This window comes from Balaenoptera acutorostrata, chromosome 2 (assembly GCF_949987535.1).
Source record: "Balaenoptera acutorostrata chromosome 2, mBalAcu1.1, whole genome shotgun sequence".
Taxonomy (NCBI): domain Eukaryota; kingdom Metazoa; phylum Chordata; class Mammalia; order Artiodactyla; family Balaenopteridae; genus Balaenoptera; species Balaenoptera acutorostrata.
In genome coordinates this window covers 177,240,493-177,267,621 of record NC_080065.1, presented here as the reverse complement: position 1 = coordinate 177,267,621, position 27,129 = coordinate 177,240,493, and the positions used below count along the sequence as shown (strand labels likewise).

Below are 27,129 nucleotides of genomic sequence, written 5' to 3'. Positions count from 1 at the left end.
CAAAGGTGGGTGACCCTTGGTGGGCAACTGGACTAGAAATGTCTAGGGGGGCAAGTGGAGGTGCCACTGTCTGAGGGGGTCAGGGACTCCCAACTCCCGTCCACCCGCTAGACCACACATGTGAGAGTGTGTTTGCCAGGAGGCAGCTGAGTGCAGCAACGAGGCCACTGGCTGGTAAATAATTGATCAGGACAGCTGATAGTACCTCCCCAGAACTGCCCGCCAGCCCCCAGCCCCCCTCGCCCCGGCCCATGCGTCTCCCGCCTCCTGGCCCAAACCAGCTGGACCAGCTCTCCCAGTGCCCGCCTGCAGCCCCCCCCCCCCACTCCCGACAGCCAAGTCACAGCCTCCAGGGCACCTTTCGGCAAGCGGGTGGTGGGTCCTGGACTCAGAGACCAGAACGTGGGCTTCTGGGCAGAGATGGCCCTGCAAAGCCAGGTGTGGTCTCCGGCCACACCCATGTAAGTGTCTGGGGTCAGGGGGGCCAGTGGGCAGGGCCTGGGAGGGGCTCATGGAAGACACTGGCCTTTCCACGGAGCAGGGGAGGTGAGAGCTCCAGCTAGCCTCTCCTAAGGGGGCCAGGGAGAGTGAAGGGCGGCCGGCAGCCAACCCCCCCAAGCTCTTCAATGCCCCCCTCCCCAGAAAGTCGGGTGGGAGGTGTGAACTCTCACCCCCTTCTTTTTTGGGGATTTTCCGCTGGCAGGCCCAAGCCCAAAGTCCAGCCTGGGGGGTGGGGCTATTACTTGGGTGAGGGGCAGGGAATGTCAGGGTCTCTCACTCCTATGTTTTGCCTCTAGAATCATCCCTCAGTGTCCAGGGTGGGAGGAAATGCTTGAGATCCAACAGGAAAAAGTTAACAGCTCCCAAACTGGGAAAGAGAATGGCAAAATGGAAATGATCACCTGCTTAATGAAATGACCACCAACTGTTCCTGGTGGGGCAAAAAGCCACCACCGTGAATGTTCTTCTTGTAGAGTTAGAGATAAGCAACATCTAATGAAATGTGCAGATTATTTTAATATTCGAGGTGTGAGGGCTTTTTCAAGTAAGAGGGTGGAGGGGCTCCAGAGGTTTGTAAAGAGTTCTGGAAAAGGGGCTCCCCCCAGGGACCCCAATTTGGTTCTTCACTCTTTTGGGTTCCCCGTTGCATTATTCACCAACTACAAACCTGGTTGCCTAGCAATGGGAATCCGATCCTCCCCCCAGCAAGGAAGAGGCAGGGAGATTACATCTTGGGGGTGGGAGAGCAGAGGGGGGACTTTAGACTTCCCCCCAGGGGCAAACTTATTAACAGGGGGCCTGAGCTTCCTTTGGGATACCTTGTAAAGCATGACTTCAGCATTCTGCCCCAACTGGAATTGGGGACACCCCAGACTGATCTCTTGTCTCCTGGCCGTCAAGAGGAGGATGCCTAGACTTTCCTCTTCCCCACAGTGTTCCCAGTATTTGGGATCTGAGAGCCTTGAGTTCCAATCCTGACTCAGGGACATTAGACAAGTCTTTCTGCCACTTCTTGGAGCCTCAGTATTCTCATCTGTCAAATGGGGACAGTACTACTATTGATACTTACCTTCTAAGATGGTGGAGAGGGTTAAATATGTTACTGTGAGTAAAGCATTTAACAGTGCCTGGCACGTGGTGTGCACTGGCTAATGGTTGGCTGATTTTCTTCTCAGTTGGAATGCCAACTCAGCAAAAAGTTGACTACAGTGTCTCAAGATCAGGGCAGGGAGAGGGAGGGGGAGGTGGCTGTGGGAGCCTAGCGAAAGCCCCATAGAGCACTTAGAGTGCTATATATAGTAAGTGCTAAATGTGAACTCACTATTATACCTTCATGGTGAGGCCAGAGAAGATCTGGGAGGGCCCACCAGAGTTTGGGCAATGAGGTTAGTTAGTGCTCAACTTAATAAATGTTTGAGGGCTTGCTCTGTGCCCACCCTGGGCTAAGTGTCAGGGCCAACAGGCAGACAGTTACATCCTTCTAGATATTGGCCTGTGAAGCACCTGCACATAGTCAGTGCTCAATGCATGTCTCTGATGATAGGCTGATGTAATGATGACTGTCCCTGAAGTGCCCTGCAATACCAGTCAGCCTCCAGCTTCCAGGGGGAGCCCAAATGGACCAGGGGTGGCCCTGGAGGCTGGGAATTGGGGATCCTGGGGTGCTTTGAGGAGGACAACGATGGGGGTAATCTCAGGTTAAACCTTAAACGGTGAGTCACCCTCCCCCTCCTCCCAGTTCAGAGTCCAGCACTAGGCAGTGTGACCTGGTCACCCTTGCCCCCAGGGATGGTGGCTTGCAGGTGGAGGAGGCAAATCCGGAGTTACCATGGCAATGGCATGTGTCCATAGTGGGATGGACAATTTTTCTCGCCAGACTCCCTCACCCCTCAGCGCTTAAGGGATGCTGAGTAGGAGCCAAGGTCCAGAAAGGGTGTGGAAATGGAAAAAGACACAGAGCATGTTCGGGTTTGGTGGGATTCGAGAGTTTCTGGGAATGGCTATTATAATTAATCAAAAACATTATTAGTCATGGGAATTATTTAAATTTTTTTTTTTTTTCTTTCTGGCTGTGCTACACGGCTTGTGGGATCTTAGTTCCCCGACCAGGAATTGAACCTGGGCCCTCGGCAGTGAGAGCATGGAATCCTAACCACCGGACCGCCAGGGAATTCCCTAAAGTTATTATTAATAATAAACTATGCTACTGTTTTGGGAGCACTATGTCCTAAGTTTTTTCCTGCGTGGATACTTCCTTGCAAGGCCATCTCTCTCTGCAAGGTGAGGGTCAAGCTATCCCGGTCCATTTTACAGATGGGGAAACTGAGGCTCAGAGAGGTGTTGTCAAGCCTAGGAAGGGATTTAGCTCAGTCTGTCATGGTCTCTGCTCTCTTCCCCTCACAGAACCCCTGCCCTCTGCCCCGACTCCTCCCAGGTGCAAAGGGGAAATAGAGGAAAGTGCTGGGTTTTGGTTGGTTTCCAAGCAGCTCAGGGATCTTGGCTCAGAGAGGGGTATTCGAGAGGCGAGCCTGCTGAGGTGTGGGCCCCTGGGAGACCCCTTTGGCAGCCCCCTCCCTCTCCCTGCAGGCCCATGGCAGAGAGCTCCCTCTACCGGCAGCGGCTAGAGGTCATCGCGGTAAGTGAAGCCCTACCAGTGCGGTCAGCCTGGAGCCCTGGGCAACCCTAGCCTTGCCCCAAGCCCTTTCCTCTCCCCCCTCCTATCACAGGGAGCAGGCGTAGGGCTCTGAAGGTGCGGGGAGCACCCTCAGCTCCAGCCTTTCTCGGGGCGCCCCACCTAAATCCTCAGGCCCCTCGGCTCCCCAGTTCCTCTGATCACTGACACCCCTAGAATGGAGAGCTGCGAACTCCGCACTCTCGAAATCTATCGCATCCGATGCTCCATTCTTGAACCCCAGTCTCCAAGATACCCCATGTCTGAACCCCATCTCTCAGACCCCCGTATCTGGACCTCATCTCTCTGAACTCCCATATTTAAATCTCCATCTCTGTGGACCACATCTCTCTGAACTCCCCATCTCACTAACCCCCATCTCCCTGGACCCCTTCTCTACATCCTAGTCTCGCTGGATCCCCATGACTGCACCTCCATTTCCGACCCCCCCATCTCACTAGCCCCCTCCCTTTGATCCTCATATCTGGACCCCCATCTCTCTGAATCCCGTCCCTCTTAACCCCATATCTCAGACACCCCCCACCCCCGGATTCCCATTCCAAGGCCCTCCCATCCGCAGACCCCAGTTCCGCGCGGGCGAGGCCTCTGCAGCATCTCGGGCGCGGCCGGCCCCGCCCCCGCCGGCCCCGCCCCCACGCGCTGCTGAGTCAGGGCCTCCGCAGCCCCCTCCCGGCCCGGGACCCAGACTTGTGTTCCGCCTCCGGCGCGGCTTGCAGTCCCGGGAGTCCCGGGAGCCCCGGGAGCCCCCGGGAGCCCGGCGGAGGAGGGAGGGAGGAAGGAGGGAAGGCGGTCCCGCCCGGCCCCACCCGGCCCGCGGGCAGCTCCGGGTCCTCTGTGCGCAGGAGAAGCGGCGGCTGCAGGAGGAGATCCGCGCCGCGCGCCGGGAGCTGGAGGAGGAGAAACTCCGTGTGGAGCGGCTCAAGGTTGGGGGCGGGCAGGGGCGCCTGCTTAGCCCGGGCAACGAAGTGGGGGTGTCTGTGAGAGTCAGTTCTGGGAACCAAAGGAAGATCTGTCTAAACATGGGGGGCGGCATTGGTTCCAGCTTTGGGGGCGGGCGTCTTCCCAGCTTGGGAGAGTGGGTGGTTGTGATGGGGACATTTGTTCCACCTTTGGGAAGAGTATGGGGACAATGGAGGTGTTTGTTCCGCTTTGGGGTAGGGAGGGGCTAATAGGGACATTGATTTCACCTTTGGGGGTGTCTGTCCCATTCTGGAAAGGTTGGGGAGATTGATGGGTGTTTTTTTTCCAGCGTGGGAAAGCTATGGGTTGGTAACGGGGTGTCTGCCCCACCTGGCATTGTTGGGGCACGTATCCCAGCCTGAGGGAGAAATGTCTGTCCCATCTGGGTGGTTGTAGGGCAATAAGAAATCGGCCCAGGGTGGGACGTCCAGAGGGGGGGCGCTACATGAGGTGGGGTGGTCCATGTGCCCCTTGCCATGCCCAGAGGAAGTCTCTCCGGGAACGCTGGCTAATGGACGGGGCAGCTGAAGAGCCAGAGCGGCCCCAGGACCCCGCCTCACAGGACCCCCAGTCACCTGAGGACCAGGCTCAGGCCCGCATCCGGAACCTGGAAGGCAGCTTGTTCACGTGAGTAGGGCCCCTGCCTGACAGCTTTGCCCCAGCCTGACTAGGCCAGGCCCCTCAGCCCACTCCAGTTGACACTTCGGGTGGGGTTGGTCCATAAGCCTGGGATCCAGGCTCTCAGCAGCCCCTTCTCTTCCCCAGACTCCAATCCCAGCTGCAGCTGTTACAAAGTGCGTCCACAGGTGCCCAGCACAAGCCCACAGGCAGGCCCACCTGGCGCCGACAGGTGAGGAGCTAGGGGAGCAGGCGGTGGGAGGAGGGGGTGTGGCAAGCAGACCCCAAAGCAGGACCTCTCCAAGCACAGTTTAGATTCTGGGTCCTCTGCTCTGTGGTCTTGGGCAAGTCGCTTTCCTTGCCCAAGCCTCAGTTTCCCCATCTCTAAAATGAGCATAACAACAGCACACACCTGGAAGAGGTGTGAGAGAGGGTCGGTGAGATCACAGCTCAGTACCCGGAACAGGCCCAAGGGACCGTTTTGATATATGGTTGCCAATATGACCTGAATGAGGAAAGCAGTTAGCAAATGTGGGGAAGTGTTCATGGAATTCAGTCTCAAAGGCGGGAAAGGGTCACCGTGAGATGCTCTCATGATTTGGGGCATCTGCATGGCTTTTGGAGTTTTGGATTTTGTTTTGTTAATTCCTCTATTAAGATACAACGCAGGCCATACAACATACAGGTTTTTGAAAACCAAGACAGCTTCACATTAAAATCTGGCTCTCTGGGTTGTCCTTGAAGTCCAAAGATCCAGTAACATTTGCACCTGGCCACAGTGAGGTGTGGGTTTTCCAGAGTCCCCACATCTCCCTGATGCTTTACCTTGGATCCCAGGTGCCTGTCTCAGGACAAAAGGGGAGAGGAGACCTTTAATTGGGATAGGAAGCACTTGTTGGGTTTTTAGTCTAAGCCGGGAATTCCCTGCTAGAGATGCGCAAGGCATGATTCCTGGCCCAAGAGAGCTCACGGTCCAGATGAGGAGATGGGGTGCAAAGAGTCTGTGAGGGGGGAGCCCAGGATATAGGGGAAGCTCATAAGAAGCACCTGAGTGAGGTTGGGGGCTCAGGGATGGCTTCCTGGAGGCAGTGACATCTATGCTGAATCTGGAAGGGAATCTGGAATACAGGCAGAGGAAACAGCCTGGGCAAAGGCCTAGAGGCTGGAAAGAGGAGGGTAGAATAGGAGATCTGTGGGGTTTGGCATAGGTGGCCTGCAGGGCTGTCCTCAGCTCCCCTCCCTTGGGCTCATCTTTCCCTTGATCCCTTCCTCACTCCACTCTAGCCACCCTGACCCTCTGTTCTATTCCTTGAACTTGCCTAACTCACTATAGCCCCAGGGCCTTTGCATTTGCTGTCCCCTCCGGCTGGAATGCCCTTTCCCACCTCTTGACTCAAGGCTGGCTCTTCTCACCTTTCAGGCCTTTGTTCAATGTCACCTCCTCCAAGAGGCCCTCCTGCATCTTATACCTAAAGGAGGCACCCCATCACCTCCCAGGCATTCCCCAGCCCCTTATCCTGCTTTTCTTTTCTTTTCTTTTTTTTCCTATCATAGCCCTTCTCACTCCCTGAATTACAGATTTCTGTTTTATGTTTATTACCTGCTTCCTCCCACTGGAATGTAAGTTCCAATAGCAAAAGGCTTAAGTGTCCCTTAAGTAACCTCAGTAGCTGGCAGAGTAGGTCCCCAATACAGAGGGATTGGCTGCATGGCCACAATATTGATTGGGCACCTACTGTGTGCAGCGCAATGGAGCAGAGGGAGATGAGACAGGTGAGGAAGGCTGAGGTACAATAGAGGGTTTGGTCCTGAAGGTAATGGGAAGCCATCGATAGTGTTTGAGCAGGGGAGGGGTACTGGCATGCAGGAGGCTGGAAGTGGAGATGTGGGCTGGCCTGACCTTGTTTCTGCCATCCCTGCAGGGTCACCGTCCTCTATCCCAGCCCACCGTGGAGGCAGGTCCTGAAGGTGGGTGTTTTGAGGTCTGGGGGTCGCAAGAGGAAGGGCCTGAATCTCACTCTTTTGCCCCATCTCTCCTTTCCCCTTCTCCCCTGACGCCCCCAGGCCAGACTGATCTAAACAAGAGAGCCTCCATACCAGCTGGACCAGTGGGCACGTACCCAGAGTCCCCCTCTAAGTCCGGAGACGAGGCTGTCGGGGCTCCACCAGCCCCAAGGAGGATCCCTGGGGCAGCAGGGCCCTCCTCAGAAGCCAATGGCCCCTGCCCTGGATCCAGCCCCCCTCCGGAGCAGGAGCCGAGTCAGGGAGGGGCAGCATCTGATGGGGGAGTGAATGAGGCCAAAGGGGGAGGCATGGTGAAGGTGGTGTGGGAGGGGCTAAGAGCCACGGAGGACTGTACCGCGGGGGCCACAGGCCCAGAACTGGAGGCTAAGGTGGAGGAGATGGTCATGGAGGCCATCGGGGACAGACAGAAAGCCGGACGCCCAGAGCTCCCTTTGTGGGTCAGGGAGGACAGGGGTATCGTGGAGGTGGTCTGGGAAGGGGTGGGAGGCACAGAGGGCAGCGACTCAGAGGCCACGGGGGAGGCGGGCAGAGGCCTGGAGGCTGCACAGACCAGCTCACCGAGGCTCCAGGAGGGACCAGCTTCTGGAGAAGGGGAAGGTGCCCCCAGGGGCAGCCCTGATGGTGATGGGCAGGGGGGCTTTGGAGGACAGGAGGGGTCCTTCATTTGGGTGGAGAGAGTGACCCTCAGTGAGGAGTGGGAAGAGCTGGTGGTGGAGGGGGTGGAAGGGCCAAAGGCACTGGAAAGGGAGGGAAAGGATGAGAGTCCACCGGGGGCAGGCGGCAGAGGCGGGGAGGAAACGTGGGAGGTGGAGAGGAGGTGGGCAGAGGAATCAGCGGGGAAGAGAGGAAGTGAGGGAAAGGCAGGCGCGGAGCCAGAAGGAGCAGAGATGTCACTGGTGGTGGAGAGGAAAGGAAGCGAGGAATCCTTGGAGCCGGAGAGGAGAGGAGTCGAGGAAAAGGTGGAGACAGAGATGGGAGGAGGTGACGAACCACTGTCGGCAGAAAGAAAAGAAGTTGAAGGACCTCTGAGGGCAGAGAGGGAAAGAGGCGAGGAGCCGTTGGGAATAGAGCAGAAAGGAGGTGAGGAAAAGTTAGAGGCAATTGAAGAACCATTGGTGACAGAAAGAAAAGAAGGTGAGGAATCACTGATGGTAGAGAGAATGGGAGGTGAGCAGCCGTCCGAGGCAGAGACAAAAGGAGATGAGGAATCACTGACGGTACAGAGAACGGGAGGTGAGCAGCCGTTGGAGGCAGAGACAAAAGGAGATGAGGAATCACTGACGGTACAGAGAACGGGAGGTGAGCAGCCGTCGGAGGCAGAGACAAAAGGAGATGAGGAATCACTGAAGGTACAGAGAACGGGAGGTGAGCAGCCGTCGGAGGCAGAGACAAAAGGAGATGAGGAATCACTGACGGTACAGAGAACGGGAGGCGAGCAGCCATCGGAGGCAGAGACAAAAGGAGATGAGGAATCACAGAAGGCAGAGAGAATGGCAGGTGAAGAGCCATTGCAGACAGAGAAGACTCAAGGGGTTGAGGAAGATCTGAGTCCAGAAGAGCAGAGAGAGTCAGGAGGAGGAAACGAATGTCAGGCAGAGGAAGTGAGTGAGGAAGTGGCCCCCCTGGGGGCCAAGGAGGAGCCAAGGCCGGAGGCAGAAGGACAGCAGCCCCAGGAGAAGCAGGAAGGCTCCCCAGAAGCAGAAGCAGTGAAGCCCCAAACCTCTGATGAGGGCCAGGACCCCTCTGGGGATGCCACCCCCCTCCTGGCAGAGACCCCAGCTCAGGAGCAGCCTGCTGAGTGCCAGCCACTGCTTCAGGTGGAGGAGCCCAGGGCCAACCCCAGTGCCCACACTGTGCCCACCTATGCGCCTGCCCGGCAGCCGGAGCCATCTGCCCCTCCTGAGGTCGAAGAGGCGAGCGGCCCTAAGCAGAAGACGTGCCAGTGTTGTGCGGTTATGTGAGCCCACGCCCTCTACCCCGCTCCCAGCTCCTCTCACAGCTACCTCGGCCTCTTGGCATCAGCAGATGGTCCCGGGCGCAGACAGGGCACCACGGGACTGGTGATGGCACCTGGGAGCCAGCTGGTCCACATGTCCATTTCCACCTGGGCTTCTGGACCCCTTGCCCACTGCCTGTGACCCTGGCCCCCTTCCGTGACAAAGCCTTTATACTTGAAAATAAAATGTTGAGCATTTGGACAGTGGGAGTGTGTGTGTTGTTGGCACAGAGCCGCCACCTCACCGTCTCCTGGTGGGAAGTGGAGGGCTTCACTCTGCTGGAATCAAAGATTATGAATCAGTGAGAGTGTAGATACGGCTGCTGTAACAAAAAGACCTCAAGCTACAGTAGCTATCAAAACAGGAAGAATTTATTTCTCTGGGCACTTCTGATCCACGCGATCACTCGGGAACTCTGGTTCCTTTCCATTTCTTGCTCCACCTTCACCTTGGGTATGGCCAAAGCTGGATCACAGGGCACATCCATCAATGCTCCAGCTCATGCGAAAGGGAAGGGAATGTGGAAGAGCCCCCACGCAGACCCACTGTAGGCACATGTCACCTCTGCTTATGTTCCACTCATAAGAACTCAGTCCATGGCTGCACCTAGCTGCAAGGGAGGCTGGGAGTGCACCCAACTACAGTTCTGTTATAGCAGCAGGACAGATTTGGGGAGGCAGCTGCCACCCTGGATTTTATACATTTTTCTTTGCTCCCTCATCCATCCGTATATTCCCTGTAGGGCCAGGCCCTTTGCTGTAGGGGTCCTTCAATCTCAGCTTTTCCTTGGCTGGGTGTCCTCAGGCAAGTGACTCAGCTTCTTTGAGCCTCAGTGTCTTCATCTGTCAAATGAGCACCCCTCTCCCCTCCTGGGGTTGGTTCCGTCCATAACCTGGAGCCTGGGGTGTGGCCCAGAAGGCCCAGCTCCTCGGGTGTGGGCAGGAAGTGTTTCTCATACCCAGAGTCCAGTGGGGCTGAGGCCTGGGGGGCCTCCGTAATCGGTACCTGCTCTATCTCCTCCACTTCCAGGATGGGCGAGTCCCCAGGGGGCTGGGCCTGGGACACCTCCTGGGAAGAGAAGAGGCTGAGATTCCTCCCCTCATACCCCCCCAATTCTCACCTACTCCCCACTGTCCGAGCTTTCCCCAATCCCCCAGAGGGCCCTGACAAGCCAAGCTTTCTGCTCACCTTCATGTGGGGCAGGCTGAAATTACTGTTGGCAGGATCAGGAACCTTCTCCCAGACCCAGTGGGGTAGTACCTTGTGCCGCAGGTGGACGCACCTGGCAAGCAGGTAAGAGTCAGGGCAGGGAATCCAGGCGGCTAGACACCCATGCCTGGATTGTAGGGTCCAGGAACGTCACAGAGACCTGAAGCGTCACCCCCTTCCCACATCTCCCCCCAAGCTCAGCTAACGCCCGGCTGCCCTCCCAACCTGGGCAGAGACCCATGTGTCTGACAGCCTCACCTTCCAGAGGTGGCTAGGCTCACGCCACAGCCCGTCAGGAGCAAACCCCATATGAGAAAGACAACTGGCAGAACTTTCCATTTCAGGGTGTTATCTGGAAGGGGGGGAGGGGCAGAAGAACATTTGGACAGAGGGAGGTGGGGAGGGGTCAGGTAAGGCTCATGGGTGGAGCTGGGAATGGGTAAGGGAGGTGGATAAAGGGGCCTATGAATGGGTAGGGGCTAAGGGTGGGGGAAATCTTGGGGTGGGAGTGGGGCTTGTGAAAAGGTCAAGGTCAAGGTCAGGGATGGGGTGAGAGGGTCAGAGACACACATTGCTTGATAATCCACAGCAGTATTTAGCAGCATCAAAATGCATCATCAACATCCCGAAGTCTAAATGTTGTCCACCCCCTGAAGTTCAGTAATGATTATATAACCCCCTCCAATGCCCCCCTCTCCGGGCCCCCTCCCATGGCAGTCCTGCCCCAGGCCTGTACCTGGTAGGTGAAAGCGGAGGCTTGGACCCGGTGGGCCCTGTCCTGCGATGGTGGACGCAGTCACCCACAGCTCACAGGTACCCCAGTGAAGGTCAGGCAGGGTGATGGTCCGGGTGCTGCCACTCACTGAAGGACACACCCAGAGCGGTTGGAGAGGCAGTCAAGTCCCATCTCAGGACCTTTGCACGTGCCATGCTGTCTGCAACACTCTCCCCCAGATATGCACATGGCTCCCTCCTCATCTCCTTCAGCTCTTTGCTGCAAGGTCACCTTCTCAGGGCTTCCCTGACCACCCCCGCCCCACAATTAAAATAGCACCTGCTCCACAACTCATCTTCCTTGCTTTATTCTCTAACCACCACTTATCACCATCTGACACACTGCTTAGACATTATTTACTTTGTCTATACCTGCATGTCCCCCATTAGAAAGTTAGCTCCACGGGGGCCATATTCCCAGCACCTGGATCAGTGCCTACACACTTGAGGAGCCAAGTGCTTTTGAGAAAGCACTCAAAAAAGATATACAGGGGACTTACCTGGTGGCACAGTGGTTAAGAATCCGCCTGCCAATGCAGGGGACACGGGTTTGAGCCCTGGTCCGGGAAGATCCCACATGCCGTGGAGCAACTAAGCCCGTGCGCCACAACTACTGAGCCTGCACACCTAGAGCCCATGCTCCACAACAAGAGAAGCCACCACAATGAGAAGCCCACGCACCGCAACAAAGAGTAGCTCCCGCTCGCCACAACTAGAGAAAGCCCACGCGCAGCAACAGACACCCAACGAAACCAAAAAAAAAAAAAAAATGATATACAGTTGACCTTTGAACAATGCAGAGGTTAGGGGTGCCGACCCTCCACTCCTTTAAAAATCTAAGTACAGTATAATTTATAGTCCACCCTCCTTATCTGTGGTTCCTCTGTATTCCCAGTTCCACATTTGCAGATTCAACCAAACGCAGATGGTACTGTACTATTTACTATTGAAAAAAGCCATGTATAACTGGACCTGCGCAGTTCAAACCTGTGTTGTTCAAGGGTCAACTGTATATCTGAATAAATAAAAGGATGCATGAGTATCATATTCCTCACCTGCACAGAATCCAGTGAAGGGAAATTCACCCCAGACGAGGGGAATACATTTGCACCTCCCGGAATTGTTTTTGTTTACTTTTTAACTGAATTGCCCTTTTTGGTTTTCAAGCCAAGAGAGGAAGCAGCTTTTTGGTTTGTTATAGGATTACAGGAGACATGACTACAGATCAAGATATACTGCCATAGAAAGATGTCCAAGTTAAATCATCAGGTGAGAAAAAGAAAGTTGCAAAACATCAGGTTCATAAGCTTCAGGGGCCTATAACGTAGTCCTCTTTTAATAATAGGTACATGTACACATAAATATATATGATTTTTAACCTAATGATATCTATATACTTGTGCAAGGTGCAATCATGGTGAAGTATCTATGTTAAAAAAAAAGTAGGCTTTATCGATTAGAGACAAATGCTGAAGTACCAAATTGTTTAGGGGTGAAATGACGCCAAAGGCTCTAGAAAAAAAAAAGTGTGGGGATAAATTGAAACAAGATTGATAAAATGCAGAAAACCATTGAAACTGGATGGTGGGAACACAATGATTTGTTATACTATTTTTCTGACTTTTGTTTGTGCTTGAAATTTTCTATAATAAAAAAGTTTAAAATTTTCAGAAAACACAACTCCTATCTCTATGTTAACGTACACATGGCAAAATATGGAAGCTGCTTTGTCAGTATCAGTGAAATGATGAGAATGACGATATACTTGAGTATACGTCTTTAATGTGTCGGTTTTTAAAACAAGAACAGATAACTTTGGTAATTAGAAAAAAAAGGGTATTTTGAATTTTTATTATTTTTTTGCTTTTTCTTTTTATTGTAGCTATATGAGATGATGGAAGTTAACTAAACTTATGGGAATCATTTCACAATATAGGTAGGCCAAACCGTTACATTGTATACCTTAAACTTACACGGTGATGTTGTCAATTACATCTCAATAAAACTGGAGTGGAAAGGGTAAAAAAGATATTTTAAAAAGGAATTTGTGCTCAGAGGAAAAATTTAGCCTACACCCAAAGGTATGAAAAAGAAATAAAAGTCATCTTTAGGGACTTCCCTGGTAGTCCAGTGGCTAAGACCCAATGCAGGGGACCTGGGTTCAATTCCTGGTCAGGGAACTAGATCCCACATGCCACAACTAAGACCCGATGGACCCAAATAAATAAATAAATTTTAAAAATCATATGTAATCCTACAGTCCCTATTGACATTGTGGGGGAGTTTCTTTTCATATTTGTGCCTCTGCTTCGCTCAGTGCTGGGTTTATTTTACAAAAATGGAACCATCCCACAAAGTTTTACAATCCTTTTATCTTTTTCACTTAATAAAATATGACAGGCATCTTTCAATGTCAATAAATATAGATCGGAGTCTTCCATTTTTAATGGCCAAATGACAGTCTATTACACTGATAGCCACTTGGGTTATTATTCACTAGGGAACCCATGATAGCGTGTGTTCTCCCAGGGGCTGAGAGGGAGGCAAAGGGGCCCATCTGGGGGAAAGGGGAGGGGCAGACTGATGGGTGGGTCTTGTGGGGGCTGGGAGCAGGGGCAGGAGGCAGTGGAGCTCACCATTCATGCAGACAGAAGGCCTGGTCCCACTCTGTGCACACAGGGTGTAGTGGGTGAGATGGCCCCGAAGTTGGTGCCTTGGGACCTCTCCCCACGCTACAGCAGGGGTCCCTGGGGGGGCATCCTGGAGTCGCCAAAGCATTGGCCCTGCCAGGGGTACTGGTGAGAGAAAGTCAGCGGGTCAAGTTCTGCCAGGGTTCCAGGACCCTCCATCCTCCAACCCCACCACTTACCTAGTTCCTCTCTGAACTTCCAGACTGAGGGGGCAGGGGCCAAGCCCCAAGGAGAGACTGCTGTCACCGTGATTTGGTAGGGGACCCCTCCTTCGAAATCCCCTGAGTGGGGGAGGAGCAAAGACCAGTTAGAGTTGGCTCCCCTCCCCGACTCATTTCTTATTTTGTAGGCATCTTCATTTGTGTCCCCGGAAGGACACCTTGATATAAGAATTTGAATAAATGTAATTTATCTGGGAGGCAACCCCAGAAAACACCAATAGGGCAGTGGGGAAGTGAAGCAGGGAAGGAAAGTCACCCAGTAAATATGTGTTAGAGAACAAGTTCCCAACATGGCCAACCAAGGCTCAGTCCCGCTGGCGAACTCTGCGTGGCAGCAGAGAGCACAGTCCTGAGCACCATCCCACCCGAGGAGGGTGGGAGCTGGGGTATTTATCCATCAGCCATCATCAGTCATTGGTAGAGGGCTGCATCTGAGGGACCTTGATTCCCCGGCACTTCCAGCTGTCCAGGCAGGCAAAATGCTTCACATCAGAAAAAGCCCTCAGGCCAGGAATGCAGGTGCCAGAGGCTGGGAGATAGTCAAATGCTGGACTATAAGTGGGGCCCTGACACCAGCCATCACAGTAAGTAAGGCTCCTGAAATCCCTTCTCAAAGCCTAATGCTGCCACATGGCCTTCCCCAACTGGGAATTTTCCAGAATTGGGGCTCCTCTTCTTTTGTCCATATATACTTATGGGTCTTGGGACTCTGTCCTAAATCTCTCACTCAACACCTTCTCATGCTCGCCCAAGTTCTTTACACCAAGGACAGACTCCCCAGTGTTAAATCTCAGCCTAGAACTTATTGCTAGACCTGAGACTTGAGTATCTGATAGTCCCATGGACAATTCCACTTGGATGAGCACATCAGGTGCAACATATCCAAATGGGTCCCCAAAATTCTGCTCTAAGACTCCCCAACAAGAATCTGCCTGCTTCTCTCCCTTCCTTGGTCCCCACCTGGTCCAGTCCCCACCATGTCCCACCTGGACATACACAGTCCCTTCTCCCGGGTCTCTTACCTCCAACCCTTGCCCTCCCAGTCTGTTCCTCCCACAGCAGCCAGGGGGCGCCTGTAAGCACCTGAGTCAGGACACATCCTTCCTCTGCTCAGAACCCTCTATGGCTCCCACCTGACTCAGAGCAAAAGCCAAAGTTCTCCCCATGACCTACAAGGCTTTGCACACTCTGCCCCATCACCTCCCTGCCCTCACCTCCTCCCACTTTCCCCCTTGCTCATTCCACTCCAGCCACGCTGGCCTCCTCACACATCAGGCACAATCCTGCCTCAGGGCCTCTGCACTGTTCGTTCCCTCTTGCTTTTCCCTTAGACATCCTCATGGCTCTCTGTCTCGCCTCCTTCAGGTCTTAGTTCAAATGCCACTTTCCCAGAGAGGCCTTTTCTAACTTTTTTTTTCTGAAATAGCTATCCTCCCTCCTCTCCCTTACCCTGATTTACTTTGCCCCAATTACATTACAGATGTACTTGTTTTTTGTTTCATTGGGTGCCTGCCCTACAAGATGAGGATGGAGATGTTGGTGGGGATGAGGGTGGGGATGCTGCTGAGAGGAGAGTAGGGTGATGGTTCAGGGTTTAGCTTCAGGAGCCTGGCTACGTGGTTCAAATCCTGGTTCTACCACATACTTGCTGTATGGCCTCAGGTGAGTTGCTTAACCTCTCTGGGCCTTTTTCTTTATCTGTATGATAATAGCAGAAACCTACTTTATAAGGAAGTTTGAATGATTTAATGCTTATGGTAAATGCCAATACACATCAGCTGCCATCACTGTGTACCAGTGTCTAGAACATGGCCTGGCACACAGTAGGTAGTCAATGAATATTTCTTGCATGAATTAATGATACTTGAACACTCTCTTCTGCAAATCCAGCCATCAGTCTGCTCTCCAACAGCTGAAATGGGAACCCAGGTGTCCTGGGGCCTCACCTGGCAACACAGCACTGAGGTTTCCAGGAGGAAGCCAGACCCAGTTGAGATCCTCCAGGGGGTCACCATCTCGAGCCCAGTCCACCACATGCTCCTGCAGCTCCCCGGACCCCTGCTGCCAAGTCACCAGCAGATCCGAGCTTGCAGGGATGCTGCTGACCACCACGCCGTGAGGGGCAAAGCCTGGACCTAGAGGATGAGGAGGAGAAATCTCAGCTGTCCACTCGGGAAGTCCCCTCTTGCACCTCCAGGGCATTGCTCAGAGGAAGCTCACAGCCTCTCACCCAAGCAGGCCAAAGAGAGGTTGGTAGGAGGCTCCCAGCTTGTGGCGTTGATGGCAGACACCCCAGCCCACTCTGCTTGAGTGGGGATGGAGAAACTGCAGCATGGGGTCTCCTCCTGGTTCACCTCCTGATCTTTTATCTGGAACCAGACTCTGTAGCTCACCTGCACGCAGTGCCCCGAGGCCTGAGGGATGAGGGGAAGAAGCGGTTAATATCTCCCATTTATCAGGCACATACTGTGCTTCTCAGTGAGGTCACCTGACAAACCAGTCTGTGAAATATTTTTGTTTCACTCTAAGATGAAGAAACCGAGTCTCAAGAGTGGCTCAGTGGGCTTCCCTGGTGGCGCAGTGGTTGAGAATCTGCCTGCTAATGCAGGGGACACGGGTTCGAGCCCTGGTCTGGGAAGATCCCACATGCCACGGAGCAGCTGGGCCCGTGAGCCACAATTGCTGAGCCTGCGCGTCTGGAGCCTGTGCCCCGCGACGGGAGGGGCCGCGATAGAGAAAGGCCCGCGCACCGCGATGAAGAGCGGTCCCCGCACCGCGATGAAGAGTGGCCCCCGCTTGCCGCAACTGGAGAAAGCCCTCGCACGAACCGAAGACCCAACACAGCCAAAAATAAAATAAATAAATAAATTAAAAAAAAATCAAGTAAAACTTAAAAAAAAAAAAAAAAAAAAAAAAAAAGAACTCAAGTAATCTTTAAAAAAAAAAAAGAGTGGCTCAGTGGCAGAGGTGGGATTAGAATACAGCTCCTGGACCAGAACTAGGGTGAGGTGAGTGAGGCACTCACCTTGGTGGCAAAACAAGAGAAGATACCAAAAATCCAATCAAGATAAATTATATTTTAATGCAATATTTTTTTAAAAAATTTTTTATTGAAGTATAGTTGAATTACAATGTTGTGTTAATTACTGCTGTACAGCAAAGTGACTCAGTTATACATATGTATACATTCTTTTTCATATTCTATTCCATTATGGTTTATCCAAGGTATTGAATATAGTTCCCTGTGCTATACAGTAGGACCCTGTTGTACGTAATATTTTAATCAATCAAAATTAATGCAGGGATTTCCCTGGCGGTCCAGTGGTTAAGTCTCTGCGCTTCCAATGCAGGGGGCTTGGATCCCTGGTCGGGGAACTAAGATCCCACATGCGGCTCGGCGCGGTCAAAAAAAATTTATTTTTAATTAAAAAAAATTAATGCAAAAAGAAAAACCATGACAAACAAATTATCAAGATTTTAACTAGGACTTCCCTGGTGGCGCAGTGGTTAAGAATCCGCCTGCCAAGGCAGGGGACACGGGTTCGAGCCCTGGTCCGGGAAGATCCCACATGCCACGGAGCAACTAAGCCCGTGCGCCACAACTACTGAGCCTGCGCTCTAGAGGCTGCAAGCCACAACTACTGAGCCCATGTGCCACAACTACTGAAGTCTGCGTGCCTAGAGCCCATGCTCTGCAACAAGAGGAGCCACTGCAATGAGAAGCCCGCGCACCGCAACGAAGAGTAGCCCCTGCTCACCGCAACTAGAGAAAGCCCGCACGCAGCAACGAAGACCCAATGCAGCCAAAAATAAAAATAAAATAAATAAATAAATAATAAATTAAAAAAAAAAAGATTTTAACTAAAGACAGGATCTGACCATGCACTTATATGACCCTGTCTTCCCTCACCTTACCTTAGTCTGTCGTGTGCAGTTCTTAGGGACTGCAAAATTCCCACTGTTGTACAGAGGAGTAATTATGTGTAGCAAAGAGGATAGTACCCTCCAGAGTGCTTTGGGGAAACTTGTGAGAATATTTGGTTGCCTCAATGATTGGTATTTGATGGGCAAGAGCCAGGGACACTACCCTCTCCTAGAAACAAAAAAATTGTCCCATGTCCCTTGTGACTTTTGAATATCATCCTAACTGGAAACTTCTGTAGATGAAAAACCTGTCTAATAATTTTAACTGATCCTAGAACCAAACACATTTTGATGTATAAATACAAAACCTTTTGGGACCTGGCTTTAACATTCACTGAATTTTAAAATATTCTGAACATATGGGGACTTTCTAAGCACTTTTTATTATCTATTTCCAGCACAATCTGTGTTCTGATCAGAGAATTTTTCAATGTGCCCAGCATCACCTCATCCCTTTGAAGTCCTTGGAAACCAGCTCAATAGCCTAGCATGTGGATGATTTTGGTAAATGTCCTGTTTGCATATGGAAAGAATGCATGTTCTGACGTTTCCTATGTGAGTCCATTAGGTTGTTTGTTATTCATATGTTCAGATTCTCTGGATCTTAACTTGTTTTTCCATCTGCTTGTTATGAAATTACTTAGAGGGGTATGTTAAAATCTCCCACGACGGTTGTGGATTCATAGAGTTCTTGTAGTTCTGTCAATTTTTACTTTATGTATTCTAAAGCCATGTTATGAGGTACATACAGATTTAGTATTCATATCATACTGGTGAACTGAATATTTTGCATTATGTAGTAGCCTTATTTCCCCTTTATCTTCTACTGAATATTACAATACACTGTACGCTGTATGTTATAATACAATATACTGTATTATACACATTTTAAAATATATGTATATATGGGTTATATTAGCTATGTATTTCATTTCAGTATAGTAAGGGGGCATTACAAAGTATGTGTTATAAAATAGAGGCATGAGGGACTTCCCTGGCAGTCCAGTGGTTAAGACTCTGCACTTCCAATGCAGGGGGCACAAGTTTGATCCCTGGTTGGGGAACTAAGATCCCACACGCCGTGCAGCATGGCCAAAAAAAGTAAGACGAAAAAATGAATTAAAAAAATAATAGGGGCTTCCCTGGTGGCACAGTGGTTGGGAGTCCGCCTGCCAATGCAGGGGACACGGGTTCAAGCCCTGGTCTGGGAAGATCCCACATGCCGCGGAGCGGCTGGGCCCGTGGGCCACAATTGCTGAGCCTGCGCGTCTGGAGCCTGTGCTCCGCAACAAGGGAGGCCGCGATAGCAAGAGGCCCGCGCGCCGCGATGAAGAGTGGCCCCCGCTTGCCACAACTGGAGAAGGCCCTCGCACAGAAACGAGGACCCAACACAGCCATAAATAAAATAAATTAAAAAAATAATAATAATAATAATAATAATAAAATAGAGGCACTGAAACCGTGAATTAAGGTTTGAAAGCCAAAGAACCTCAGCTCTGCCACTTAGCTGTTGTTTGGTTTGGGGTAGCCTCTCTATGTCTCATTTTCTCATCTGTAAAGTTAGTTAATGTAAATAAGTGTTGTAGGCGAGGACCTGGCACATAGTAAGAGCTCTGTAGGTATTACGCATGGTTAAAGTTAGTGATATTAGATTGTGTGGCCCAAGAAAGTATGAGCCCTGTTGTTTTGTTTCTTGCCGTATTTACCGTGAGCCAAGGCCTTGCAATGTCTGGAACACGGTAGGTGTTCAGCAGATGTGCATCAGTGAGGACTGTTTCACTCTTGTCTGTCATCTCACAATGCCCTTTAATACTAGCATCAAAACCCTTAGCATATTCTGCTATATTTTGTGGAGCTGAGTCTAGTCTTGCTTCTAAATCTTTGCACCTGGTGTCCCCCCGATTGGAACACTTGTACCCATCTTCATGTCTCAGCTCAGATCTCCTAAATTCAGCCAACATTGGTGGAGTCTTTCTCTGCACCCAGCACTATGCCAGGACCTCTCTGAGCATCCCCTCCTTGAAGCCCTGAAGCAACCACAAGAGGGCAGCATAGTAACCTTTGTCTTGTTTACATCTTTGTTTTTGGGGAGTTTTTTGGTTTGGTTTGGTTTCTTTGTTTTTTGTTTTCTTGGTGGTTTTTTTTTTTTTTTTTTTTTGCCCCACTGCTCAGCTTGCAGGATCTTCGTTCCCAACCAGGGACTGAACCCAGGCCCTCGGCAGTGAAAGCCCAGAGTCCTAACCACAGGACCACCAGGGAATTCCCTACATCATTGTTTTTTGGGTTTTTAATATTTATTTTATTTATTTGGCTGTGTTGGGTCTTAGTTGCGGCATGCAGGATCTTCGTTGTGGCATGAGGAATCTTTTAGTTGCAGCACGTGGGATCTTTAGCTGCAGCATGTGGGATCTAGTTCCCTAACCAGGGATCAAACTCTGGCCCCCCTGCATTGGAAGTGCGGAGCCTTAGCCACTGGACCACCAGGGAAGTCCTCTACATCACTGTTATTTGGGGTTTCCTGACATGTGCAGAGACATGGTCCTCACAACTCACCTTCCACAGAAGCAGAGGTTCCTGTCCGCCTGGTGCCCCACAGATGTTCCCTGATATCCACACATCTTTTGGAGCTGGCAAGGATGAAAAAAGGAGAGACCATGTGACTAAGTTCTAGCCAATGAGATATGAGATGAAAGATACGTGCAACTTTGGGGTTGTGCTCTTAAAGTGCAAGGGCAGGCTCCCCGACTCCTGGGTTCCCACTGCGCTGGAGTTGTCTTCAATTTTTTTTTGCTGTGTGAGCTTGGGAAAGTTGCTTAACCTCTCTGAGGTTCAGCTTTCCCAACTATAAAATATGACAAATGAGAATGGCATGATTGGCCAGACTTCCAGGAGAGGGGCTGAGGGTGTAGGGGTAAGCCCAGAGATCCTCACCAGAGGGTGGTGTCTGGAAGGACAGAATGGGGCTCCACTCGCTCCACAGATCCTCTTCTTTCTCCACTTGACAGCGGCCAGATACCTCATAGCCAGTGGCTAGCTCCAGGTCCTGGATATCAACAGGGGTCAGGGGTATGGATTTCACTTCTGGTTCCAGCTAGGGGAGAGAGAGGGGAGAGTGATGAGGCTGAAGATTGAATTGAAAGTACTTGGCCTTATATGTCAGTAGGATGACCAATACTGTCCTGCTTTGCCTGGGATCAAGTGGGTTCCTAGGACACAGGGCTTTTGGTTTTAAAATTGGGACAATCCCTGGAAAAAAAGAGACAAGTTGATTATCCTCTGTGCCAGGTATAGCAGTAGGTGGTAAATTCTATTATTAATATATTTTTTTTAATTAATTTATTTATTTATTTATGGCTGTGTTGGGTCTTCGTTTCTGTGCGAGGGCTTTCTCCAGTTGCGGCAAGCGGGGGCCACTCTTCATCGCGGTGCGCGGGCCTCTCACTGTCGCGGCCTCTCTTGTTGCGGAGCACAGGCTCCAGACGCGCAGGCTCAGTAATTGTGGCTCACGGGCTTAGTTGCTCCGCGGCATGTGGGATCTTCCCAGACCAGGGCTCGAACCCGTGTCCCCTGCATTGGCAGGCAGATTCTCAACCACTGCGCCACCAGGGAAGCCCTATTATTAATATTATTCTCATTTTACAGATGAGGAAAACTGAGGCCAAGAGAGGGGAAGTGACATACCCAAGGTCACATAGCTGGTGAGTTCTGGAGCTGAGATTCATACCCAGGCAGTTAGATTGCAAAGTCTGCATCTTAGCATTGCTCTGAATTGCATGAATATTCATAGTGACAACAACCCTGCTCTATATTGTAGTGTTTTGCATGAAAAGGTGTGACTGAGACAGTGGGTTATCCCCAGTATCCATTCTCCCCTTCTTCCTTTGGAAATAGAACCCTTGCGTATCTGTCGGGAACATGTGTGTCAAGAATAAAGACTACATTTCCCAGTCTCCCTTGCAATCAGGTGAGACCATGTGACTAAGTTCTGGCCAGTGAGATATGAGATGAAAGATACTTGCAACTTCGGTGCTGTGCTCTTAAAGTGCATGGGCAGGCTCCCCAACTCCTGGGGTCCCATTGCACTGGAGCTGTCTTCCATTCTTTTTGCTGTGTGAGCTTGGGAAAGTTGTTTAACCTCTCTGAGGTTCAGCTTCCCCAACTATAAAATAGAGATCTTAAAAGCATCTACTATATAGGGAGGTTGGGGGTACTCATCAAGATAATCCATGCAGATTGCTTAGCTTGGGCCCTGATGCGTGGCAGGTGCTCAGAAATGTGAGCTGCTTTTATTACTTTTGAGTGTTTACTGAAAACCAGGCTCTGTTCCTCATCTGTAAAATGGGTAGGCATAAAACACTTCTACCTCAAAGAGTTCTTGTAAGGATTCAATAGACAGCTTAGAACAGTGTCTGGCACACAGTAGATGCTAAGTGTCTGCGGTTAACCTCTTATTTTAAGGTTAATGTAAGCTATTTGACGATTTTTATTCATTCACAAAAATGTTAGAGGAAGTTTACTGAGTTTCTCAAAACTTTCAAGTGGAAGGAATTCCCTGGAGGTCCAGTGGTTAGGACTCCTTGCTTTCACTACCGAGGGCCCGGGTTCAATCCCTGGTCGAGGAACTAAGATCCCGCAACCACAACCTTGCGGCGTGGCCAAAAAAAAAAAAAAAAATTCCAAGTGGAATTTGGATTGGGACTGCATGGAATTTATAGATTATCTTGGGGGAACATTTTTTAGCTGAACAAGATGCATGTACAGGCCTTCTGTGAGGAATGTGGACAGATTCCAGGGCCAGCTGAGGAATGAGCTCTGAGCTAGGTGTCTGATTTGGGAATGATGTCCCAGGCCCCGTCCAGAGTAGGGTGGGGGGAAAAGGGTCCCTGACACTCACCAGCGTCCAGGCCATCTCCTGGCATCTTCGGTAGTAGAACTGGCAGACCAAGACCTTATGGGGTGGCCACACAGGAGGGGCCCATTGGACAGTGGCCTCTAGGGGGTCATCCTCTGAGAAGTCCACATCAGGGTACAGCTGGGGGGCATCTGGCTTCACTGAGGAAGGGGAGGCGCATTGAGCCAGGGCCTCCAAGACCACCCACCCCACACATAGCAAACCCCCACTCCCGCCTGTTACTTCGGGTTTCGAGGTTCACGAAGACTGGGGACCAGAGAGGTTGGCCTGCCTTGGCCACCCAGACAAGGAGTTCATCAGACGTGGTAAGCTGTTCCCGTGGAATGGTCACCCAGCTCTGCCCAGTGGGCACTGCCACAGTCCAGGTTTTGTTGGAATGGCTGTGAGGAGAGACGCGAGAATCGGGGCAGCATACAGTGGGCTGGGCCCAGAGCCGTAATGATAACATATTTTCTGCCTGGGTTCAAATCCCAGTTCTCCTGCTTCAGAGCTGTGTGACCTTGAGCAAGCAACTTAACTTCTCTGTGCCTCAGTTTCCTCATCTACAAAACGAGGGTGATAAAACTGCCTCCTGAGGGACTTCCCTGGTGGTCCAGTGGTTCAGACTCGGTGCTCCCAATGACCACGGTTCGATCCCTGGTTAGGGAACTAGATCCCGCACGCCCCAACGAAGATCAGTGTGCCACAACTAAGACCCGGCACAGCCAAATAAATAAACAAACAAACAAACAAATAAATAAATGGTTTTTTTTTAAAGTTCCTGCTGAAAGGGCTGAATAGGGGAGGGGAACAATGAGATGAGAAATGGACTGCATTTAGAACAGCAAGTGTCAGGGGCACAATACGTGTTATATGAGCATTGGTTATTTTATTTACTGAGCACCTATTACATATATGCACATTTACCTCTATGCAACTGTTCAGTCAGCAACTATATATTTCTATTGTAGAAGCTGGGAATAGGATTATGACCAAAGCAGGCAAGGACCCACTATCCGGAGCTGGTGTTCCAGTGGGGGAGGCAAATGAGAAACTCATAAATATATAACTGATGGTGGTATAAGCGATATAAAGAACAATAAAGCAGGGTGAGGAGGATTCAGTGTGATGACGGGATGAAGAGTGACAGTGCTATTTTAGGAAAGGTGGTCAGGAAAGCTCTCTGATGAGACATTTGAGTGAAGGCCTGAAGGATGTGGTGTAGAACCACGCAATACCTGGGGAAGAGCATTTTAGGAAGAGGGAGCAGCTGGTGCAAAGCTCCTGAGGCCAAACTGTGCCTGGTGTTTTACGAAGAACAGCGAGGAGGAGGCTTGTACTCTGGAGTAGAGTGAGTGAGCAAGAAAGTGGGAGGAGGTGAGGGCGGGGAGGTGACAGGCAAATTATACAGGGCCTGATGGGCTGCAGGAAGGATTTCGGCTTTTACCCTGAGTGAGGTGGGGGCCCTGGAGGGCTGTGAGCTGGGGAGGGACATGCCCTGATTCAGAAGTTCACAGGTGCGGGACTTCCCTGGTGGTCCAGTGGTTAAGAATCTGCCTGCTGATGCAGGGGACAGGGGTTCGAGCCCTGGTCCGGGAAGATCTCACATGCCCCGCGGAGCAACTAAGCCCGCGAGCCACAACTACTGAGCCTGTGTGCCACCACTACTGCAGCCCGCACGCCTAGAGCCCGTGCTCCGCACCAAGAGAAGCCACCGCGATGAGAAGCCCATGCACCGCAAAGAAGAGTAGCCCCCAGTCGCCACAACTAGAGAAAGCCCGCGCACAGCAATGAAGACCCAACGCAGCCAAAAATAAAATAAATAAAAAAATAAATTAATTAAAAAAAAAAAAGACTCCGTGCTCCCAATGTAGGGGGCCCAGGGTTCGAGCCCTGGTCAGGGAACTAGATCCCGCATGCCGCAACGAAAGATCCCACATGCTGCAACTAAAACCCAGAACAGCCAAATAAATAAATAAATAAATATTTAAGAAAAAAAAAAAAAGAACAGAATTTCACAGGTGTCCTCTGGATGCTGTGGTGGAGAACAGACTGTGGGGCTAAGGGTGGAAACCGAGTCCAGGGAGGAGGTGACCACACGGTCCAGGTCAGCGATGATGGGGACTGGACTATGGTGGGGGCTGAGGAAGTGAGGAGTGCCAGATTCTGGATAATGTAGAAGGTAGAGCTGGCAAGGCCTGCTGATGGATCAGATGTGGGTGACAGAGAGAGAGAGAGAGAGAGAGGAGTTGAGGACATCCCAAAGGGTTGGATTTCAAAGGTTCAAATCAAGGCCTTCAGAAAAAAACAACAAAAACACATGTGTTATGTTATGTTGCTGGTAGGAACATAAAATGGTGTAGCTGTTGCAGAAAACAGTTAGGTGGTTCCTCAAAAAGTTAAACACAGAACTGCCATATGACCCAGCAATTTTACTCCTAGGCATATACCCCAAAGAACTGAAAACAGGGACTCAAAAACTTGGACACATTATGTTCAAAGCAGTGCTAGTCACGATCGCCCAATTGCAATTGCCCAATGGTGGAAACAACCCAAGTGTCCATCAACAGATGAGTGGATGAACATCGTATATCCATACAGTGGAATATTGTTCAGCCACAAAAAGGAATGAAGTTCTGATTCGCCACGACATAAATGAACCTGAAAAACATGCTAAGTGAAAGAAGCCAGATACAAAAGACCACATGCCATATGATTCCATTTATGTGATTCCATTTATGTGTTCCATTCCATTATGCCTGTCCAGAACAGGCAAATTCAGAGACAGAAAATAGATTAGTAGTTGCCAGGGGATAGAGAGTGTCTGCTGTTGGGGATGGAACTTCCTTTAGGGGTGATGGACATGTTTTGGAACTAGATAGAGGCACTGGTTGCACAACGTTGTGAATGTACTCAATGCCACTGAACTGTTCACTTGCAAACGGTTAATTTCATGTTATGTGAATTTCACCTCGTTTAAAAAAAGGGGAAGACCTTCTCTTACTCCCTCATCCTCTACCAATTAAAACCCTAGGCCCCCCCTTCTGGACATGGATGGTGGTGATGGTTGCACAACAATGTGACTCTACTTAATTCCACTTAACTGTACACTTAAAAAAGGCTGAGAAAAAAAGGTGGTAAATTTTATGTGTATTTTACCATCGTTAAAAAAAAAAAAAAAGACCAGCCTCCCATCCCAGTTCCCATCTTCAAATGTTCCTTTCCCTCTCCTCTCACTTAGCCAAATTTGAAATGAATTTGTGTTTCCATGTGTGATTCATTGTGAAGCAACATCAGTCACCCCCTCAGAATGTGGGCTCCACGAGGCTTTCTGTGTCTCTTTCACTGTTGCATCCCCAGCACCAGACCAAATGATCTTTTCATATGCTCAGAGAGGTTAAGCTATTTGCCTAAGGTCACACAGCAATAAAAACAGCTTCTAATCATTAAGCATTTTCTTTTCCAAGTGCATAACTCATTGAATTCTCAGAACCAGCCTTGAGAGGCAGGTTCCATTATTATCACTACTTGATACAGGAAGAAACAGAGGCTCAGAGAGGGAAAGTGACTGGTCCAGGGTAACACAGCAAGGAAATAAGGGAACCTGGAATTGAAGGGCTTGAGAGTGGGGCAGGGCTGGGGGGTGCGGGTGGGCAGGACTAATGGGTCCTCTCAACCTGAGAAGTCTAGAACCTGAGTGGTCACTCTTCCAAAGCCTCTGTTTCCCCAAATCACTCCATTGTACTCACTACTTCTGGCTCTGGAGGTACAGCGTGGAAGGGGCTCCCAGGTCCCCAAGAGGCTCCCAAGAGCAGTTCAAGTCGCCCAAGGGTCCAAATCCATAGCACTGCAGTGGCCCAGGGCTGCCTGGAGAGGGAGGAGGGAGGGTCCGAGGGAAGGGGGTCAATTCCCCCAGCCGCCCTCCCACCCCAGAACTTGAACTCCCCCCACCCCCGACAACTGTGGAGGGCGATCCAGGGTCCCTTACGGAAGTGAGCAGCAGGAAGGGGGCGCTGGGCACCGCTCCCCAGGCTTCGGGCATAACTCCTCCCCTCCCTCTACCAGCCACATCCTGTTACCACCCGAAGAGCCCTTTCCCCTACCACCCCCCAACCCCGGACCCTGGCTCCCACCTCGCTGCCGCCCATTCCCCAACTCCTCTCCTCGCCCGGTCCCTGCCCTGGGGGGGAGCAGAGTGGCATCCGGACCTTTGTCATTCATTCCGCAAACTTGCGGTTCACCCTGGAGGATGTGCGCTTTCGCGGAGCGCGGCGGCAGAGCGCCGACACGAGTTCGCTCCGTAACTCACCCTGGGGCCGAGTCCTGCAGAACAGCAGCGTCAACAGGGGCAGCAGAACCAGCTTCGGCCGCAGCCGCGGCGGGAAGGGAGCGGCCCGGGTTCCCCGCATGGCGTCCCCACGCCCCCAGTCCGGCCCGGCCCTGCCCGGCCCAGCGCTGCAGCACGGCCCACTTAGCTCTCGGGGTCCAGCGCCCGAGCAGCAACGGGAAGCGCAGCCACCCCTCCCAGCCGCCTCCGCACCTTGCGCTTCGGCTCCCCGCCCCTTAGCTGCGCCGGAAAGTCCCTCGCAGGGGCTGAGGAGGGGTAGTGGGGGGTAGGGCGGCGCTG

General features: G+C 51.4%; 2 protein-coding genes across 2 annotated transcripts; one reads left to right on the top strand and one right to left on the bottom strand.

The window, feature by feature from the left end:
- Window positions 1-311: 311 nt before the first annotated feature.
- PALM3 (paralemmin 3) lies at window positions 312-8,999 on the top strand. The gene is made up of 7 exons (XM_057538630.1): window positions 312-461; window positions 3,088-3,136; window positions 4,036-4,116; window positions 4,638-4,780; window positions 4,919-5,003; window positions 6,694-6,739; window positions 6,836-8,999. Exons 1-7 carry the CDS (start codon window positions 421-423, stop codon window positions 8,755-8,757), a joined length of 2,367 nt encoding a protein of 788 aa, XP_057394613.1. The 5' UTR covers window positions 312-420; the 3' UTR covers window positions 8,758-8,999.
- Window positions 9,000-9,142: 143 nt separating this feature from the next.
- On the bottom strand, window positions 9,143-27,098 carry IL27RA (interleukin 27 receptor subunit alpha). Its single transcript, XM_007182066.2, has 14 exons — window positions 26,812-27,098; window positions 26,252-26,369; window positions 22,746-22,903; window positions 22,506-22,663; window positions 20,543-20,702; window positions 20,165-20,238; window positions 15,918-16,101; window positions 15,634-15,822; window positions 13,646-13,747; window positions 13,413-13,571; window positions 10,739-10,864; window positions 10,261-10,354; window positions 9,982-10,075; window positions 9,143-9,861 (listed from the first exon to the last, which is right to left on the bottom strand). Exons 1-14 carry the CDS (start codon window positions 26,909-26,911, stop codon window positions 9,607-9,609), a joined length of 1,971 nt encoding a protein of 656 aa, XP_007182128.1. The 5' UTR covers window positions 26,912-27,098; the 3' UTR covers window positions 9,143-9,606.
- Window positions 27,099-27,129: the final 31 nt, after the last annotated feature.

Bases quoted from the DNA above. Each gene is read 5' to 3' on its own strand.
- IL27RA (XM_007182066.2), bottom strand. From the start codon at position 26,911: ATGCGGGGAACCCGGGCCGCTCCCTTCCCGCCGCGGCTGCGGCCGAAG. The intron at 16,102-20,164 runs GTGAGTTGTGAG...CTCATCCCTCAG, and splicing joins AACCTCTGCTTCTGTGGAAG to GCCTCGGGGCACTGCGTGCA. The intron at 10,355-10,738 runs GTACAGGCCTGG...CCCCCCTTCCAG, and splicing joins CCTCCGCTTTCACCTACCAG to ATAACACCCTGAAATGGAAA.
- PALM3 (XM_057538630.1), top strand. From the start codon at position 421: ATGGCCCTGCAAAGCCAGGTGTGGTCTCCGGCCACACCCAT. The intron at 3,137-4,035 runs GTAAGTGAAGCC...CTCTGTGCGCAG, and splicing joins AGCGGCTAGAGGTCATCGCG to GAGAAGCGGCGGCTGCAGGA. The intron at 4,781-4,918 runs GTGAGTAGGGCC...TCTCTTCCCCAG, and splicing joins CTGGAAGGCAGCTTGTTCAC to ACTCCAATCCCAGCTGCAGC.